Source organism: Macaca mulatta, chromosome 9 (assembly GCF_049350105.2).
Source record: "Macaca mulatta isolate MMU2019108-1 chromosome 9, T2T-MMU8v2.0, whole genome shotgun sequence".
In the NCBI taxonomy this organism is placed as follows: Eukaryota; Metazoa; Chordata; class Mammalia; order Primates; family Cercopithecidae; genus Macaca; species Macaca mulatta.
The window spans coordinates 99992033-100013305 of NC_133414.1; the positions used below are offsets into that span (position 1 = coordinate 99992033).

General features: G+C 34.7%; 1 protein-coding gene across 1 annotated transcript in view; it reads left to right on the top strand.

Annotated features, from left to right (window-relative positions):
• The window catches only part of PTEN (phosphatase and tensin homolog), a 104020-nt gene that overhangs the window by 51360 nt on the left and 31387 nt on the right, over positions 1-21273 (top strand). Inside the window, 3 exon segments of the mRNA NM_001260965.1 lie at positions 8700-8744; positions 14698-14741; positions 16653-16891. Coding sequence (NP_001247894.1) covers positions 8700-8744; positions 14698-14741; positions 16653-16891 — 328 coding nt within the window.

Genomic DNA, 21273 nt, shown 5'->3' on the forward strand with positions numbered 1-21273 from the left:
CTGGTGACTGTGCTCATTAACTCAGCTCCTCTGGTGATCTCTAGAAATAATCTCTGACTCTCCTGTACCTTGTCCTCACTAGGATTTGGTATCCACAGCAAAAAGACCTATGAATAGTTGGTATCAGGCCTGTACATGTGTTAAGAGAAAGATGAGGAAAGAAGTACCTGCTTCTAATCTCTTGAAATTATCTCCAAATTGGAATGGTATTTTGATTGCCTAACAGCCTGAAGATAACAAATATCCCCTACAAATTTCTCCTATTTTACCCTCTTCCCAACTATATCTATAATTTAAAGTTTCACATATTCTTTTGAAAACTGTTTTCATCGTTTACCCACTTTTTAAGAAAAGCAAATGGGAACATACTACCACTGTTCAGCCCCTTTCAAAAATTTTTTGTCTGAGTAATCTTCCATATTGTTGTGGATATCTACCTACCTGATTCTTTTATTAAGAACCTTTTATTTCATTTTATGATCATGCTATAATTAACAGGCCCCATGATGAATATATAAGTTGTTTCCAGTTCTTTTTTGTCATTGTGAACAGTTCACATATGTATCTTGCTGTCTTTTCCAAGTATATTTTTAAGGCAAATTGTTAGCAGTGGAGTTGCTAGGTCCATTGCATCTATGGTTTAAACTTGTGCCTTCAAAAATGATATTTTATGTACTTACTGTTCAAGAGTGCTTCTTCCTTCTATCCCCACTAACCTTGGCAAACTGAATAGTTTCAAACTTTAACTTTTTATAGCTTGTTGGCAAAAAATGCTATCTTGTTATTTGATTGTGTTGTTTTAATTGTGAGGTTTAGCGACTTTTTGATGTATTGGTCTTACGTACTTTTTGATGTGTGTGTATGTATATAACTGACCCTATTTTCAACTTATTTTTCTTTTAGGTTGTTTGTATTTTCCTTAATGATTTTCAGGAAAACAATTTTATTCTTTCTTCAGACAGTTGTCTAATGTTCTACCTGTCTTGCCATTTGAATTTTGTGACTACAAAATACAGATGAAACAATAATATCATAAAGAACTTGGTGGGTTATCTTTTGTTTTGCATTATTGATTGTTTATTAACAAATATTCTTCAAAAGTCACCTTTCTTAAATTAGCAAGTAGAAAATGCTTTTAATAAAGAGAAATGTTGTGTGCCCACTACTCCTGACTTACTGAATCATCTTCTCTTGGATAGAGAAGGTAAAAGTGAAAAGGGAATTTAAGAGTTCCTGCCTTTTTCCTTGTCTTTAGCATTATATAACTGTTTAATGTGTGGGAGTCTAATTTCTATTTTCTTTTTTGAGACAAAGTCTCACTCTGTTGCCCAGGCTGGAGTGCAGTGCCGCATTCTTGGCTCACCGCAACCTCTGCCTCCCAGGTTCAAGCAATTCTCCTGCCGTAGCCTCCTGAGTAGCTGGGACTACAGGCATGTGCCATGATGCCCAGCTAATTTTTGTATTTTTAGTAGATATGGGACTTTACCATGTTGGCCAGCTGGTCTTGAACTCCTGACCTCAAGTGATCTGCCTGTTTTGGCCTCCCAAAGTGCTGGGATTACAGGTGTCAGCCACTGCACTTGGCCTAATTTTTTTATTGTTCTTTTTGGTATGAACATTCTCCCCTCCAAGCCTTTCGTTTTTACTATTTTCACGTTCCTTTATATATGCTGCTGTTTTGTTTCATTTGTGGTTCTCTCTCCCCGTCCCCTTTTTTGGCTATTATAATATATATATGTACCTTTTAAATCTGAGCTTTGAAGGTAAATTCACTGCAGCTGTGTTGGTTGATTTTAGGTAATTTCTGTATTTCCTCCTTTGTCTTTTTAAAACTAGAGTCATTTGTAGTTGTTTATACAGAATTTTAGTTTTTAAAACCACAAGTCTCTCATTATAGGTTGAGTTATGAATTCGTAGCCTGTTATTCAAATGAAGCTTTTGAAATCTGTTTTACTGATCTGTATCATATCTAACTACACCAGTATTTCCTTCCTTGTCTGACGTGAACTCTAAAATTATGTGAACACTTTCTCCCTGTTTCCTGGCATTTCCACTCAGACTTGTTCCTCATTCTTAGTTAGAAATATATCCAGAATTGTAGTTTCTTTCTAATCTAATGACAGAAGCAAATTAATCAAGCATAGCAAGAATTTATTGGTAAACTGCATGTAGTTGAAAATACGTTTAGTATATATTTTGACAGTTGTGAAGTCTCTGATTTTTACTGTACCTTTTCTCCGTTCCAGTTTTATGCTCTATTCTAGGGATGTACCCATTTCTACTACCTGACTAGGAAGCATGTGTATTGTATCCCAGTAGATTTTTTTTTTTCCCATAGATAAATACTTCTAGATATCTGTTATCCAGTGTAGGTAGCCACTAGCCACATGTAGCTATTTATGTTTAAATGTAAATAAAATAAAATAAATTTACTCAGTTGTTTTTGCTAGCTACATTTCACGTGCTCAGTAGCTACATGTGGCTAGTGACTACTGTATTAAGACAGCACGGATACAGAACATTTTCATTATTGCAAAAAGTTCTGTTAGACAGTGCTATTCTATACCGTGTCATTCTGCCTCTCATTCTAAAAAGTTCTAATTCCTGAAGATGATGTGCTCCTATTGTTGCTATCCTCTAGTTGAAGCAAAATAAATTTGAGACTTTTTAAAGGTAGGTTGCATTTTACATACTGATATTTCTAAACCAGAGGCTATTTTTATTACTTTTTTTATATTACTTTTAAAAATTAGCTTTATTGGAGTATAATTTATATGCAGTAAAATCTATCCATTTTAAATGTACAGTTCATTGACTTTTGATACACACACACACACACACACACACACACACACACACACACACCCCTTCTTGTAAACACCACAGCAACCAAGATTTAGAACACTCGCTTTATAAAAAGTTTCCCTTATGCCCATTTGTAGTCCAGTCCCCAAACCTGGTCTCAGGCAATCTCTGATCTGCTTTCTATCACCATAGATGTTTTGCCTATACTAGGATTACATATAAATACAATCATATAGTACGCATTCCTTTTTGTGTCTGGTTTCTTTCTTTTAGTATAATATTTTTGAAATTTATCCCTGTTGTTGCTTGTATCAATAATTTGTTCTTTTTTATTGCTGAGTAATATTACATTGTATGGATATGACATTTCTTTACTAGTGTGGCGGGCATTTGAGTTGTTTTCAGTTTGGGTCTGTTATGAACAAAGCTGCTGTAAGCATTCATGTGCAAGACTTTTGTGGACATACATTCTTGTTTCTGTTTATTCAATACCTTTGAGTAGAATTGTTGGGTCACATAACATAAGATCAGTTGAACAGAGTAGATATCAGAAAAGCTCACATACACATTTCTTGACAAAGGTGCTGAGATTATTCACGGGAAAAGGATAGTCTTTTAAACAAGTAATACTGGAACAATAGAGAAAACAAAGTGAACCTTGACTTTTACATCTTATCATACACAAAAATTAATTTGAAATGGATTATTGACCTAAATGTAAAAATAAAATTTAAAAATATAAAACTTCTAGATGAAAACATAGGAGAAAATCTCTGTGACTTTTGGTTTAAAGATTTCTTAGACAGTATATATAAAATTAACCATATAAGAAAAAAATGGACAAATTTGACTTTATCAATATTAAACATTTCTGCTCGTTGAAAGACTCAAGAAAATGAAAAGGCAAGCAGCCTTGGGGAAAATATTTGCAATACGTGTATCTGAAAAAGTACTTGAATGTATAATATATACATAAACATGCTCTTACAACTTCATAATGAGAAGATAACCCCATAAAGAGAAGGGCAGGCTGGGTGCAGTGGCTCACGCCTGTAATGCCAGCACTTTTAGAGGCTGAGGCGGGTGAATTGCTTGAGCCCAGGAATTTGAGACCAGCCTGGGCAACATGGTGAAACCGAGTCCCTACAAAATAAAAAAATACAAAAAATTAACTGCGCATGGGTAGCATGCGCCTGTAGTCCTAGCTGTTTGGGAGGCTGAGGTAGAAGGATAGCTTGAGCCTGGGAGGCAGAGGTTGCAGTGAGCTGTGATCGCACCACTGCAACCTTGCCTGAGCAACACAGTGAGATCCTATCTCAAAAAAAAAAAGAGAGAGAGAAAAAGAGCAAAAAATGTAAAAATAAATTTTACAAAAGAAGATATAGAGATGGCCAGTAGGCATATGAAAAGATGTTTAAAATCAGTCATCAGGGAAATGAAAATTTAAACATAATGAGATATCTTATATTTACTGGAACGGCTAAAAAAGGGCTTACAGGAATTGGCAAAGATATAGATTAACTGGAACTCTTATGCATGTTAGTAAAAGCACAAAATGATACAATTTCTGGGGAGAAATATTTGACAGTTTTCAGTAGTATTTTTGATAGCCTTCTGAATTTCTTAGTGAGTTATAGGTCAGTTCTGCCACTGTTTGTTTCTTCCTTTTTTTTCTTTTTTTGAGAAGGAGTCTTGTTTTGTTACCCAGGCTGGTGTGCAGTGGTATGATCTCGGCTCACTGCAACCTCCACCTCCCGGGTTCAAGCAATTCTCCCTACCTCAACTTCCCCAGTAGCTGGGATTACAGGCGCATTCCACCATACTTGACTAATTTTTGTAATTTTGGTAGAGGCAGGGTTTCACTATGTTAGCCAGGCTAGTCTCAAATGCCTCACCTCAAGTGATCTGCCCGCCTTGGCCTCCCAGAGTGCTGGGGTTACAGGCGTGAGCCACTATGCCTGGCCTGCCACTGTTTCTTTCTTTTCCCTCCAGCTTTATAGCTATTTAAAGAGAGCAGATTTTCTTGAGTACTAGGAATCACTATTTTTGAGCAGAATTATTCAAAGCTGTTATTATTTTTTCTTTAATTTAAGGCAGTACAGGAGAAAGCAGTACTGTGCAGGTAAAAGTTACAAACAGGAACATTTTAAACAAGATAGTTACTTTCCATGTATTGGATATGTAACAGAAGTAATTCTAATAACCATCCTGAAGTTGGTCAGGAGGCAGTGGTTAAGAATTGAAATGTTTGGAGCTTGCCTGTGTTGATGGGATTAAGGCAGGGATGATTTATGTGTAAATTTATGTGTTAGTAACAGCAGTAACAGCTGTAGTTACACTAGGATTCTAAGATCAAATGTTGATTAAACATGAATGCAGCAGGGGTGATATGGTTTGGCTCTGTGTCCCTACCCAAATCTCATGTCGAGTTGTGATACTCAGTGTTGGAGGAGGGGCTTGGTAGGAGGTGATTGGATCATGGGGGTGGTTTGTAATGGTTTTAGCACTATCACCCTAGTGATGTCTGGCAAAAGAGTTCTCCTGAGATCTGCTTGTTTATAAGTGTGTAGCACCTCCCCACTTTGCTCTCTCTCTTCCTCCTACTCCTGCCGCGGAGACATGCTTGCTTTCCCTTGGCCTTCCGCCATGATTGTAAGTTTCCTGAGGCCTCTGATTAAACATTTCTTCTTCTAAATTACCCAGTCTCAGGTAGTTCTTTATAGCTGTGTGAGAATGGACTAAGGGGAAATATATATGGTTACCAAATAGCGAATTAGCCATGGGAAAAAGTAGCAAATAAATAATTATTTTGCTTTTTCAGATGCTAATTTTTCTGTTTCATTTATTTTAGGGTTGGTGGGAGCTGTCCAATGTCCTTAGGCTGTTTTCCAAATGAGATACCAAAAGCTAGTTCTCCATTGGGTTTCTCAGGCTGCTGGAAGCATTCATTATTATGGTTGTCATTACTTCGAGTTCTGTTGCCACTATGCCCACAGTAGTATTTATTACATAACAGGTGCTTGATAAATATTTGCTAAATGAATTTTTGGAAAATAAATCTGCCACACCTTTCTTCTGCAGTCTACGATCTGTTGAGATCATCCAATAGATTTTTTTCCTCAGATATTGTACTTTTGAGGCCTCAAATTGCTGTCTTTTATATTTTCTATGTCTGCAGAGACTTTCCATCTTTCACTCATTGTAATCTTTTTTTTTTTTTTTTTTTTGACATCTTTGTGCATATTTATAGTAACTGTTTTAAAGTCATTGTCTGTTAATTCAAACATCTGGTTCATCTTGGAGTCTTGATTTTATTGTCTGCTCTTTTTTCTTTGTAATAAGTCATGTTTTTCTGCTTTGCCTGTCTAGTAAATTTTAATTGTATATTGAAATGTAGAGAGTCTGGATTGTTACTTCCTTTAAGGGTGCTGAGTTTCATTTTGTCAGGCATTTAAATTGACAGTTGATTTAGTATTGTCAGGTTTGGTTCTCTTTGTTAAGGCAGGCCTATTTCAGATTTGTCTTTTGTCCTGGGGCATGGTTTTTACTTCAAGATTGCCCTTTCCAATGTCTCAGCTAAGTATCTGGGGTGTTCCATGAGGTCTCTTCCACTCTGCATAGGCCAGTACTCCAACTTCTCCCAGTATTATATTTCGTTTCCTCTGGTGTAATCTCCATTATGCTTTCAGATCTTGCACATAGACAGCCCAGGCCCCAGCCAAGGACCTGAGATGAAATCCATACAAAATTCTTAGTCCCTCGCTCACCAAACTCCAGCAGCCTTAACAGTCTAATCTCTTCCTGTTTACCTCAGTGAATTCTGTGTTCTACTTGAGTTCCATTTCCTTCTTTATCAGGGAAGAGCCACCATGCTGAAAGCAAGGGGCACTGTGTTTCTTTGTTTTTAAGGATGGTAGCCTATTTGCAACAACTGTAGTGTGATATAAAAATATATAATTTATGTTGGTGACAGCTACGAATACTGCTTGCACTACTTTGTAACATAATTTTTCAGATTCAAGTTCATATACTGTTTTTCTCCACCTCACCACACACATATTTTCAGACTTCCTCCTCATCCTTCTTCTTGCCAGTAGTTGTATTATAACTCCTGCCAGTAGTTACATTATAATTTTGGTTATATCAATATTGAGCTTTTACGTGATTATAACTAGATAAATGCCATTCATAGTTAAGTGATATGATATATTGTGACTTTTTCCCTGCATGTTTTGTTTTTCCTGGACTTAACAGTTGTCTCCCTTTTTGTTTTTAATTAGTTTTAAATGTTCTTAACTTTAATTCATAGACTTACCCCTAATTGTATAAATTTCTCAACATGTTTAAGCACATTTGGCATTACATCAATTTTATCTTTCCCAGGTGCCTTCTGATCTGTCCCAGTCTGGGCTAATTGTTCTTCCTGGCTTGCTGTATGACTGTCTACTCAAGAAGTCCCTTCACCATCATTCTAGGGATTTTCTTTTCCTCTCTTGCGGGTTAGATTCTTCAGTTCTTGGAAACTGTCATCTTCTTTCATGGTTTCCCACTCTTGTTTTGGCGGAGCACATCTTTAGTAACTTCCTGACTAGTGTATGGGAAGCAAAATTATTTGAGATTTTGCTTATTTTGAAATGCCTTTATTATATAGTCACACTTGATTAATAGTCTGCTTGGTATAGAATTCTAGGCTGAGAAGAGTTTTCCGTCAAAATCAGAACGTTTTGCCCAATTGTTTTTTAGCTGCTAGTATTGTTGTTAAAAAGGATAATGTCATTTTGATTCTAGATTCTTTTATGAAACCTGTTTCTTTGGCAGCTTTTAGGGTCTTCTGTTTCTTTGGTATTCAGAAATTTCATAAGATATGTGTGCTTCTATTTCGGTCTTATTTTCATCTGTTTTGCCAGGTACTCATGTACCCTTCCAGTTTGAAAACTCACATCCTTCAGTTTTGAGTGTTTTTCTTGAGTTGTGTCTTCAGTCTCTTCTCAGTGTTCTCTGTTTCTGGAACTTCTAATATAATATTGAACATCCTGAACTCTTAGTTTTTGTTTAGTGTTCTGATTTTCATTTGTCTTTTTATTCTATATATTCTGTTAATTCCTCGGCTTTATGGTCTTCTAGCCCTTCTTTTGCCTATCTTATGGGGTTGAGGATTAAACAATTTATATACCTGAGGTGCTGTCATATAGTAAGTGCTTATGTTAGCTGTAATTGTTGTATACTTTCATAACTGTCTTGAGGGAAAGGTCTTTGGCATTGATTCTTTGACTTCTTGGCTGTACATGACCTTGGGCGAGTGCTGTAATCTCTTTGACACCTACCTCTCTCTCCTGTATAATGTTAATAAGCTCTATCAGATGTTTGTGAGGATTGACTGGAATATGTATGTGTAAATGCTTAATACCTTTGTACAGAATTAATAGTTAATGCGTGGATTTTCAAATGTCAAAAGTTTTTAGTTTGAAGGGAAAATGATGTCTGAATTTTCAGGGTTGTTTTTAAGAGTACTTGATTATGACTCTCGTAAACCTGTATGAGCTACGTATACTTGCACTAAATGCTAATACTTTTTAAAGAAGTTATGTCTTAGTATTCAATCTCATTATGTTAGGTTGAAGATAGAAGATTATGAAAATATTCTCTGAAAATCTCTGGCTTTACTTCAGATTGTATAAATCTGTGTAATGTAATAATTATTTAAGAATGACATGATTACTGATCTAAACCCATGGAAGGGATATTTGTTGGATTATTTATTTTCACTTAAATGGTATTTGAGATTAGGAAAAAGAAAATCTGTCTTTTGATTTTTCTTGATAGTATTAATGTAATTTCAAATGTTAGCTCATTTTTGTTAATGGTGGCTTTTTGTTTGTTTGTTTTGTTTTAAGGTTTTTGGATTCAAAGCATAAAAACCATTACAAGATATACAATCTGTAAGTATGTTTTCTTATTTGTATGCTTGCAAATATCTTCTGAAACAACTATTAAGTGAAAGTTACTTGCTTGTTAGAGTGAAGTAGAGTTAAAGATATATTTTAACAGATTGTATTCCTAAACCAATTAATTCAAGAAGTCCGAGAGCATTGTTAGATCATTTAGAAAGCGTGGTGATGAGGTAAAACAATGTTGGCACAGATTCATGTTACTTGATCTGCTTTAAATGACTTGGCATCTAGCCCATATTTGAGTCCATAACCGTGTGGTAATTTGAAGTGTAATTCACAGCAGAGCTTCTGTTAAAGCACTAATAGCATCTTCCATGGAGGTATACTTTAGAGTGAATATAATTTTGTTTATCCTGTGTCTCTAGAGCTATTGACTGAAGAAGCTGTTAGGGCATTCTCTAACTGTACATAACATAAGTTATTTAAGATTGCTGAATTAGTTGGCTTGTCTTGTCTAGGACAGAGTTTTAAGGACTGCCCACCTGATTGATAGAGCTAGTTGACCTTATCTTTAACTTTTTGTTTTTCTTTTGACTTTGGGAGTAGAGATGTGAAAAGGTAAAAAGGAAGGAAGGAAGAAAAAACTTAACTGTTTTTGCCCTTGAAGATTGTCTTTCCTTCTCAAAATATTGACCATTTTCTGATTTTTAAAAATCGGCACATAAAACGTATTATTTTTCTACCTGACTTTATCTTTCCCATGTGATATCTATAAATTATAGATAGGAAAAATTTTTAATGTAAAGTTATACATACTAATCCACAGTTAACAATTTTTCTATAGAGTTTATCAAATGGAAGAACAAGATTCACTTCTGCCTTCAGTGGGCATTTAAACTTCTACTAAAAAGAAAGAAAGATTCTCTGTGCCTTCTTGTCTTGTGGAGTGTTGCTTTTTTATCTGTAATTTAGTGATCTTTCTAGTGTGATAAAACGCCAGAGGTACTTAGAGTAGAGTGGACATCAATATTGTTACTCTCAGTAAATTTTCACTGATTTTTCTCAGATTCATGAAGGAACAAACGTTTGTTAAGTCCTTATCACTTATTAGATATCACAAAACATGTAGAGGGGTGCGTACAGTGGTGAATAAGATGTAGTTCCCGTTCTCAAGTAACTTACATTCTAATGTAAAAGGTAGACAAAGCATTACAAAAGTAACTCTTGTATAGAAGGTTGCGATGAAGAGAATACTGGCAATAGTAATTGTACCTTATAGAGAAGGTTTCATAAAGGAAGGCATGTTTGAGCTAGGGTGAAAAGAACCAGTAAGGGTTGACTTTCAAGCCAAGGAGAGGAGGGGAAGTGACATTACAGGCCAAAGGAATGGCATTATAAGCAGCTTGTTGGCATAAAAGTGTTTAGAATATGGCAGTGAATTCATTATCATCAGATTGTGGTGTCTGTGTGTTGAGGGTGGGAGAGAATCACGGTGGCAATAGGCAACAAGATAAAAAAAGTAAAAGGTGTTATAGAAACTTAATGGGCCCAGCGTACAAATGATCTATGCATTTAGGGGTCTTTCTCTTTTCCTAATAAACCTCTCCTACAAAGAGCCTTGTTCCAGATACCATAGTGTTTCTTTGGAGGAAAAGAAAAACCACACAGCTTTGTACTTTTTGCACCACTGGATTCAGAATCTAAGTAATAAAAAAGGACACGAACTTTCAAAAGCTGGAAGCCATTAAACTGAGTCATTTCAGGGTTAGACTATCAGAATTGGGGATTTAGAGAGTCTCAGAATGGAGATCGAAGGACACCTGAGACAAATTCTGCCTTTTTCAAAATTTTATTCTAGTTTAACATATTCAAAGAAAGGGAAGGAAATTCTTTTCATTTCTGTGTGTAGTGACTTCCTGCTTCAAGAACTTAGGACTTCAGCTGCACTCTCAGTATTGTAGGTCACTTACATTATTATGGTTAAAGTTGGCATTGCAGAGAGCCTAGGAACCTGACTGCCTGTTTGTTTTTATATTCCCAAACATTGGATTCCCAAGTTAATGAAGTTTCTTTAGTAGTTGAGGGTAGCTTTTAATGCATATATTTTAATGCCCCTTCCCCACATGGAATCATAGGCTTTCAGAACGGGAGAGTACCTGAAAGAGATCATTTAGTCCAACCTTCTCATTTTACAGATGGGGAATCTGAGGCCTAGAGAAGTTAAGTGAGTTGAACAAGGTCACACAGGTACATATGGTAGCAGACCATCCACTGTTTATGCCAATATTCCCTTTATGTTTTGCTTTTTTGCTTGTTCGTTTTAACCTCTCCAAATTTTACTGACTTCAGAAGTTCCTAGAACTACTAAGTTATAGCATGTTATGAGTTCTAATGTCACTTTCCAATCTTCTTTATCTTTTTTCTACCTGTTTATATTTCTGGTTCTGGGTAAGTGAGTCTGGCAAGCTGCAGGTTATTTTATTTCCTTTATTTTTAGGATAGTATTACATGTGATATATATGTCTTTGCAAACATACATAATTTGAAGTTCTTAAAATATTTGCACTAGGCATACCCACATTTAATAGTATGTTAAACCTTTTACAGCAATTACTATATACATGGTGAAGAAGAGTTCTTAATATGGACTTTCTGATTAATTGTATCTTTTTATATCTGTTTTCTTCAGGCATTCATAACATTAAGCAAATTCAGGTGTACTGTTACTTAATTGAATTAATAAGTTTGTTTTGTACAAGTATATTTTATTTTTGTTCTTTGCTCTATAATCTGGTAGGAATGGGGAAGGGGAGATAGTGAATAAAGAGATCTGTACTTCTTGCCTTTGAGGAATTTAAGTGTTCACTGTATACTCATTTTTAAAAGGTATTTACTGTATTTCAGTGCATATTTTATTTGACATGCTTTATCATTTTGTGGTAAACCTTTAGCTTTACTAATTTTTATCTACTAAGTTTTCTTTTGTAAGATGGTGATAGCTTCATTGAAGAGAGTAAAGAAGAGACCTGCCTACCTAGCTGATTCTATGGCAAGTCTCACTTCTCTGGAAGCTTTTCCTGTTAATCTTATTCTTTTCTTCAGTTTCTGCCTCTTGTTTCATAAAAACTCATTCTTCAAATGTTTATTCCTTTCTCTTGTCTCATATAAGCCAATATGAGGTAATGGCATCTTTTGAGTTTTAGTTATAAGGAAATATAAATGGTTAAATTTAAATGGTTAAACCCAATTTGCCATTTGTGTATCTTTAATTTTAGTTCGTTGCGAGACTTATCACTACCAAACCGCAAAGAATTTAAAAGAAACTGGGTAGGTGGTAGGTAGAAGGAGGGCATTTATCAGAGATTTTAATTTAAGAAGAAAGTCTTCATCCTTATCCTACCAACCCCCATTCCCTGAGCACATTTATCATTACCAGTCCCGGTATATTTGCTCCCATATTTGCTATGCTTACCTGTGAAGATTTTCATAACTTTTTTCTTGCTTTTTACTGTCACTGTTGGTTCTATCATTTATGACAGATACTGCTGTTGTAGGAATGCTGGCTTTGACTAAAATTTGTTATTGCTTTTGTATGTAAAACTTTGTTTTTTTATTATAAGTAGAATTATGGAACAGTAGTAGAAAAAGTTTTACTTTTGTAATCAGAGATACTGAGCTTGAGTTCTTGCTCTTTCATTTGTATACTGTTATTTGGAGCAAGTTTTTTAATGCTCTTAAATCTTAGCTTTTTCCTATATAAAATGAAGATAATATTAGCAGTTATCACGTGGTTGTGAGGATGAAACAAAATGAGTGGAAAGTCTTTGTAAGGTGTGTTCATCTAGTTGACACTTAGTAGTCATTACTTCCACTTTCCATCCATATAGTCCTCTTAACAGTAATATATGAGAGCCATTTTTATTAAGGCAATCTTAAGGAGTGTTCGTCAAACCACATGTTCTGGGATTCTGAGAAAGTAGGGGAAGTTTAGAGAACTGAAGCTGCACAAAACTAACGTTTATTTTCTGTTGTGTTGTCACGAGACCAGCTTCTTAGATTCTGTTTCCTAGTCCTATATCTCTGATTCCTTATAAAATACTCCATTATGAATTCTTCACTATTGACAATTTCTCCTCTTTTATCTGTACCAAAGAAAGTGTAAAATGTGACTGTCTTCTTTGTCAGTCCTCTTCTTCCTGTTTTTCATATCAGTGGATATGAAATTATTAGCAAGGATGCATATATGTGCATATGTCATTGCTAAATACGTTTTCTTTCTAAAAAAATTCAGTATACTAAATTATACTAAAAAGGAAAAGCTTGTTTTGAGTGGTAATATGAAAGTTGTTTTATTTTAGGTCTGACCAGTTAGAAACCAGTGGATTTCAGTTTATTTATAATTGGTTAAACCTTCATGTGAATTTCGTTTTGAATTTCCTTTAAAGTAGAGAAACTATATAGATGTTTTCAGGGTTTCTAAATGTACAATACAGGTTCACAATCACTTATTTGAAACTCTTGGGGCCAGGAGTGTTTCCATTTTCAGAAATTTTAGTTTTCAAAAGGTAACACAGATGCGTATACTTTTACATAAACACCCCAGTGGGATGTGGGTCAATACCTGAAATGAAATGTTTCACTCTTCACTCTAAGTGTATTAAAGATTATATACAGTCTTATTACTTCAGATCAGGATTTGCTGTAGTTGAGTTTGCCATAAAACTTAAGAGAAAGTGTTAGATGTTTTGAACTTTTGGGATATTGAAATTGCAGGTTAAGGATCTATGGACCTTTATTTGTTTTAAAATGCTAAGATTTTATTTTAAATAATTTTTTAAAAAATTGTTTTGCATAGTAGTTGGAGTTACCAGGCTACTGCTAGCCACACTGATACATAAGATCTCTTTCTGAGCCTTGTATTGTTTGTAAACATGGGCTGTTAATTATTAGAAAGCCAGTACATACTAACGAATATATCACTGCTATTAAGACAAATATTAGCATACTCTAGTAATGACAAGTCAGCATTTTACTATTCTGTATTGCTTTTGCTTATTCTTTCGTTACTCTCATACTGTAATTAAAACTTGCAACCTGAGAGACTGTTGTAAAAGGTGACCATTGGCTTTTCAACAGGGAGAAAGGTCTGTTTTAAAAAAAATTGGTGGCCGGGCGTTGGCTCAAGCCTGTAATCCCAGCACTTTGGGAGGCCAAGACGGGCGGATCACGAGGTCAGGAGATCGAGACCATCCTGGCTAACATGGTGAAACCCCGTCTCTACTAAAAAATACAAAAAAACTAGCCGGGTGCGGTGGCGGGCACCTGTAGTCCCAGCTACTCGGGAGGCTGAGGCAGGAGAATGGCGTAAACCCGGGAGGCGGAGCTTGCAGTGACCTGAGATCTGGCCACTGCACTCCAGCCTGGGCGACAGAGCAAGACTCCGTCTCAAAAAAAAAAAAAAAGAAAAAGAAAAAAAAAATTGGTAAGCATTGTGTCCAAGTAGATTAACATCATTCAGTTTTTCTTTACTGTCCTTATGCTTTTATTATTTTTAACATATATCTTTTTGAAGAATAGTTTGAGAATTATGTATGCTTAAATATGAGATACAGATACTATTGAAACTAGCCAGTTGTTTATAGGTACTTGTAAAAAAAAAAAAAAATTCCAATAGCATGCAAATTTTTCATAGAGGAAATTTGAAAGCATGGAAGCACCTGAATTTGCAGTACTCTATAGTAGTGACATCACAAGTTTTGTAAGCAAATTTATTAGCTCTAATTGCATACACTTAATCTTTTAAGCTTTGGTTTTATTATTATAATATGGGGGTGATAATAGTATCTACGTAATAGAATTCTTATTACATGAAATAATTAATGTTAAACAGCATAATATGTGTCACATTATAAAGATTCAGGCAATGTTTGTTAATATTAGTACTTTTTTTCTTCCTAAATGCAAAAGATAACTATATATCACTTTTAAACTTTTCTTTTAGTTGTGCTGAAAGACATTATGACACCGCCAAATTTAATTGCAGAGGTAGGTATGAATGTACTGTACTATGCTGTATAACTTAAACCCGATAGACTATATCTTAACTGTCATAATAATGAGTCATCTAGATTATTGAGTGAGATACGTATTTATCTTAAGAAGTATCTTAAAAATTTTCAAAAAATTTAATTTTGCTGTTTTTTAGGAAAAAAGTATTGCATAAAGCTATTAATATTGTCAGGAAGACTGAAGTGCAGAGTAGACTAAGAATTAGGAAAATTCCTAGACTAAAAATAGTATAAGGAGAGGGTTTACCTACTGTTTAAGGCAGTAGGTCTAATAGTAAGCAACTATAGGGAGAAAGCAGAACTACTTAACTCTTCTGTGTTGAGGAATGACATAAAAGGTAGGAAAGGATATAACAAATGTTGATAAGAGAAACCTGATGGATGAGAGGAGGGAATTGCTTTAAATGAGTTCTACTTCAGACATAAGTTAATTCTCAGAGCCCACAAAAACTTTCACTTTTATTTGTGAAATACAGCTCAGTTCTATGACCTAACACTTTAAACCATGAGAGAACTGAAGAGTTGAGAAGCTAGGCAGATGCCGCTGTGATAGTCAAAAAGAGAAAGTGGGTGCCATGAGCTACTATTGATGTATTTGCCATTGATCCCTCCTGAAAATCTAGAATGGACTTTCAGACAGATGGTTTGAAAATTCTAAATCACTCATGATTGAGATTTGGTATAGATTCACTAAGAACGTTTTGTTTTTGTTTTTGGTGGATTTAGGTTGTTGCTTACTAGGCAAAGCAGGCTTTAGTTGAGGTTTATGTTGCTTTAAATAGACATTTAACAGGTTTTCCTGGAGGTTTTTGTGTACCACTGGGAAAATGGAGTTAGGCAGATGACTAAGTGAAAGCTGTCCTTCTGGACTCCCTATAATGATAGTCATTGTCTACCAGAAGAGCTGTCCTGTCACACCAAAGGATAATTGATTGTATCCTGTATCATATTATGAGTGACTTGATTGGAGATATAAGACATACATCTCACATATTTAGGTAACACAGGATAGTACGTTGAGTATCAGTCAGAGTTTTTAAGGATCTTAATAGAGTGGAACTAAGGTAGAAACTATTAAGAACAATTAATAGTGATATATCTATAGTCCTGTTTCTAAACAAGGTTTTTTAAAAACCTCAACTCTGACTATAGTGAACAGAGAAGTCTTGGACTCTTATAATTCATGTGAGAAGACCTGAAACTTTGATAACAATTATATACATTTTGTAAGTAATTTCTTTGGTGTATGCCTTCACATATCTCTGTATGTGACCTATGCTACCAGTCCATTGAGCGTAAATTCCCAGAATGTATTCTCCTGCAGAAAATGGAGGTAAATAGTACTTGGCTTCCCTAATGATTTACATGTGTATACAACACTAATATTTGCAAGACCACCTTTAAATAACACACTTAGCATTTTTATTTTATGAAATGTAATATGCAATTCTTTCTATAGTTTATTAGTAATCTATTCTGTCTTTGGAATATGTTTTGTGATGATGAAATAAATACTATAAATAGTATTCCTTTTGCATTGAGAGTCCTGATGAAATGTCCATGTGACATTTCATTTTGGGTTTAGCTGTACCTCTAATATGTGACCTATGCTGTCAGTCCGTATAGTGTAAATTCCTAGAATATATCCTTCTGAATAAAATGGGGGAAAATAATACTTGCCTTCCTTAATGATTATATTTGAGACTTATCAAGAGACTATTTTCTATTTAAAAATTAGAAAGTTAAGCAATACATTATTTTTCTCTGGAATCTAGTGTTTCTTTTAAATACTTGTTAAGTTTGTATGCAACATTTCTAAAGTTAACCTACTTGTAATTAAAAATTCAGGAGTTTTTTTTCTTATTCTGAGGTTGTCTTTTTACCACAGTTGCACAATATCCTTTTGAAGACCATAACCCACCACAGCTAGAACTGATCAAACCCTTTTGTGAAGATCTTGACCAATGGCTAAGTGAAGATGACAATCATGTTGCAGCAATTCACTGTAAAGCTGGAAAGGGACGAACTGGTGTAATGATTTGTGCATATTTATTACATCGGGGCAAATTTTTAAAGGCACAAGAGGCCCTAGATTTCTATGGGGAAGTAAGGACCAGAGACAAAAAGGTAAGTTATTTTTTGATGTTTTTCCTTTCCTCTTCCTAGATCTGAGAATTTATTGGAAAACAGATACTGGGTGTTTTTTTTTTTTTTCCTTCAGTTTTATTGAGGTGTAATTGACAAGTAAAAATTATATATAAATACAATGTATAATATGATCTTTTGATGTATGTATATATACATTGTGTAATGATCACTACAGTCAAGCTACTTAACATATTCATCACCTCACATAATTATTCTTCTCCCTTCAAGGTGAAAGCATTTAACATCTACAAGCTTCAATTTTCAGTTATACAATGTTATTATTAACTATAGTCACTGTGCTGTCCAGTAGATCTTCAGATCTTGTTCATCTTGTGTCCCTCCCCGCCCCACCATCAGTCCCTGGAAAACAGGTTTTAAAAATAGTTGCTAATCCTTATTTCTTCTAAATTTTTAAATCAGTTGCTGCCTCAATTTCTATATGAGAAATGACTGATTTCATTTTTCTGTTCATGCTACCATTTTCATATCATACTAGCACATGTTACCCATTAACTGTATTGCAGATTTGGTCTCATAAAATTCTTTTAAAATAACATTTTTAAAAAGCTATCAAAAATAAGCTTATATTTCTGAAGCTTATTTGAGCATAGAATGGCTTTGGATAAAATACCATTACCTAGTAAAGTGTGAACTTTTATAATACATAAAAATTATTCTTTTATAAGAATATTCATAAATGTAGTTAGATTAATAGAAGATTCTTGATTCTTTGATCGGAAAACTAAGGACTATATTGAAAAATCAGTGATAAATTTAATACTTATAGTACATCTGAAAGCAAAAAGAAAACTCTTGGGATAACTTTTACAGTGATTTAATTTTGCTGTTGATGTATTTCTTTGGGTGGTAAGTATGGCAAAACATGTTAAAATTTAATACAAAGAGATTTTGTTCATTTTTCCATCTCTAAAGGGACAAAGCCTAAGCCCCTCCAGACAGATAGAAAAACTCATTTAGAGAGTTCCCCTTCATGTTAAGCTAATTTCTTCTTAATTCAACTGTAAAACAGAAATAGAATGATCATATTAATCATTTAAAGCTGTGTAGTTGCATTGATTCCTTGTTCCTTTACCCCTCTCTCATGTCTTGTTTCCTTACCTTTGTGACTTTTTTTGCATTATGTATAAGGATGCCAAAGTACTATTTATTGTTGATAGTTTACAAAATTGAATCTTACATTAGTGCATAATTTTGGTGAATGTTGAAGTTTATGGTAGATTGCCTTACATTTCTGCATATTGTTTGCACCTTGGAATGATAGCACTGGCATAAATTATAGAGCTGAGGATCTAAAGATTTTGACTTTGATTTATCCCATTATTATCTGCAGGGAAACAGTTGCTTTTACTGATTAAAAATATAGGCCAGCCGCAGCGGCTCACGCCTGTAATCCCAGCACTTTGGGAGGCCAAGGCGGGCGAATCACAAGGTCAAGAGATCAAGACCATCCTGGCCAACATGGTGAAACCTCGTCTCTACTAAAAATACAAAACTTAGCTGGGTGTGGTGGCGCGCACCTGTAGTCCCAGCTACTCAGGATGCTGTGGCAGGAGAATCGCTTGAATCCAAGAGGCAGAGGTTGCAGTTAGCTGAGACCATGCCACTGCACTCCAGCCTGGTGACAGAGCGAGACTCCATCTCAAAAAAAAAATTAAAATGCAGTAGCAAAAGCGATGGTAGAAATTTAAAACCGAGTTGATGAGCAGCAGATAACTTGGTAGTGGGAAAAAAGTCAGGTAAAACAATTTTTGTAATAAAATAGAAAGATTTTGTAATGTGGAGGCACAGAACACTAGATTTAAGCCAGGGGGTCTTAAGTTGTGTTACATACCTTTTAAAAGTCTGATGGAAGGTATAAATGTTCTCCCACCAAAAAATGTACATAGTGTACATAAAATTTTGCACATAGTTTTTATTACATTGAAATATATTATTTTAAACAGAATGTAAAAGAACCTTCATGAAAACTATGTCACTTTTTTTAATGCAAAAACCAGTGGCCACTACCTGAGAGCAGTGAATAAATCTAAGTGGTACAAATTAACCAAAATTAAGCTTTAGTTCTGTTCAATACGAAATTTTAATGAAAAAACTGCTATTTAACTTTTAAAATAACAAGTTGAAACTATGCTCTTTGACTTTGCAACTTTTATATCCAATCTTTGATATCCAATCAGTGTTGACTTTGGTAAAAAGTGCTGAAAATGCTATTTTACAAAAGAAAAAAGAGTAAATGGAATCTGAAGATTCTCTTGCCTGATGAAAGTAGACTTGTCAAGAAATAAGACTTCTCCAAGACTTGAGATAAATTCATGTTGCATCATTTTCTTTGCCTTCAAGTTACTGAGATCATTTTTGGCAAGATCTGTAACATTAATAGTGTGTTAGGAAGGAAAAGATTATGACTCCATATTTTACTTTCAAGGTTGAAGAGTTAAACTCTTTAAAAAGAGTGTATTTTACCCTGTAAACAACAGTATCAGGCTGTAGAATTTGTCTTCTGAAAGCAGTGAACTTACATATAGCAGAGAACTTCATAGAACTCCCATTTCTTGACAAAACCTCTCAAGAAGCTCTTGATTGAAAGTCTTGGCTTTCATGAATCTGGCAACTTTCACAATAGTAGATTTTTCATGACAAATCCTCTTACACAGGCGATTATTCAAGGGTTGGCACTTGAAACAGTAGAATACTTTCACAACAAGAGATAAGATTTCTTTCAGAATTGATGACAGTCTTGCACCCTAGTGCGTACTGATGAAGAAAGCAGTGGGTGACCATGACATGGAGAGCTGCTGTCTTTACCAGTGCCACAATATCAGATGTGTTCTCTGGCAGTAAGGTGTACTATCTGCCTACAGTATACTGAGGTTTCTTCAGGAGAAGTTTTGTGGTAAAGAAACTTCACTATTTTGAAAGTGTTAATGTTTTCTGAAGTTTCCAAAAAGGATTCCAAAATGGGAATGTTTCCTTGATTGTGTCACCTTGCTTGCATTTGATGAAAACTAGTAGCCGGCTATACTGAGAAATCATATCTGAAGAAAAGTGGTACTTCCAATCTTTTTGTGACCTACTTTATTATTATTTTTTTAATGTCAGGTTTTTTTTGGAATGGATAAGAGTATTTGATAGAAGTATTTGCAACAGTCTTACTCTTCTTCATGCTACAAGTATGTTTGACTCTTTCTAAGATACTTGCCGTCACCGTTCAACTGTGTGACATTTTTATTTGTTTAGCATTATAGTCAATAGCCTAGTAGATGATTTAATCAGGAGTTTTAATTGGAACAAATAGTTTTTGTAATGGTCTAGACTTTCCAACTAACTGTGCTCTCACATGTGGTCTCTTTTTCTCCCTCTTTTCTCTCTCTTACACACTCCCAGCCACACACATATGCATACATACCCTGTCTGATGTAGCTGCTTCTTCAGAATATTTGGCTGTGCTCTGCTGATGGTGAGAACTTGCCATTTAAGAAGGACTTGGGACAGTCCATCTCATCATGTTCAGGGATAAAAGTAAAACCCAAGGATACTTAAACTTTATTGTATTTTATTTTCTGTTTCCAGTCCAAATTAAATCCAAGAGAAGGCTCCATAATCAAAAAGTAAGGACATATTTTAAATTTGCCAGCAGGAAGATATTCTAGTCATTACAGTCTTATAATACTATCAATTCTGTTTCTCTTCAGAGGTGAGGAGAGACTATTTGATGAAATCATAAGTCCTGTAGGATTTTGTGAAATAGGGCCAGAATGAAAGCTAGCAAGAATAGTAGTTATGAAAATAAAATGCAAAGTTTATAGTATCATGTGGTAAAATGTAATAGTATCTACTTCATCAGTAGAACTGCTCAAGTCGCCATATATTCTCCGTCCTTTGTATATGTTGGATCCCCCAAGTGAAAGGAGATGATGGGCTATTAGTAAATAGAAAATGGAGATCTGTACATAGAGTGTTAAGGGTGTAAGAATGTAAATATTAAAATTGTTATGTTTAGATGTTATTTAATATTAAGACTCAGAGTTAAGTAATTTACTATACTTGGCTCATGCTTAGTTAATGTACTTAGACCATATTTCGGATGAATTATTCACAGGATCTAAAGGAGTATCCTAATGTGTTCCTACCTTCTTTATCTCTGTGTTTATTTAAAAAGGCAAAAAGAAATGTAGGAGCAGATGCTGTTGACCATATTTGACTAAACAGTAGCATTTGTGTTTAGATTGAAACAGCATTAGAAAACTAGATATGGATTAAAGTCAATGGTGTTTTTTTTTTTTTTTTTTTTTTCCTTCCAGGAATGTTTCTTATAGATGATCAAACAGGCCCAGAAAGGG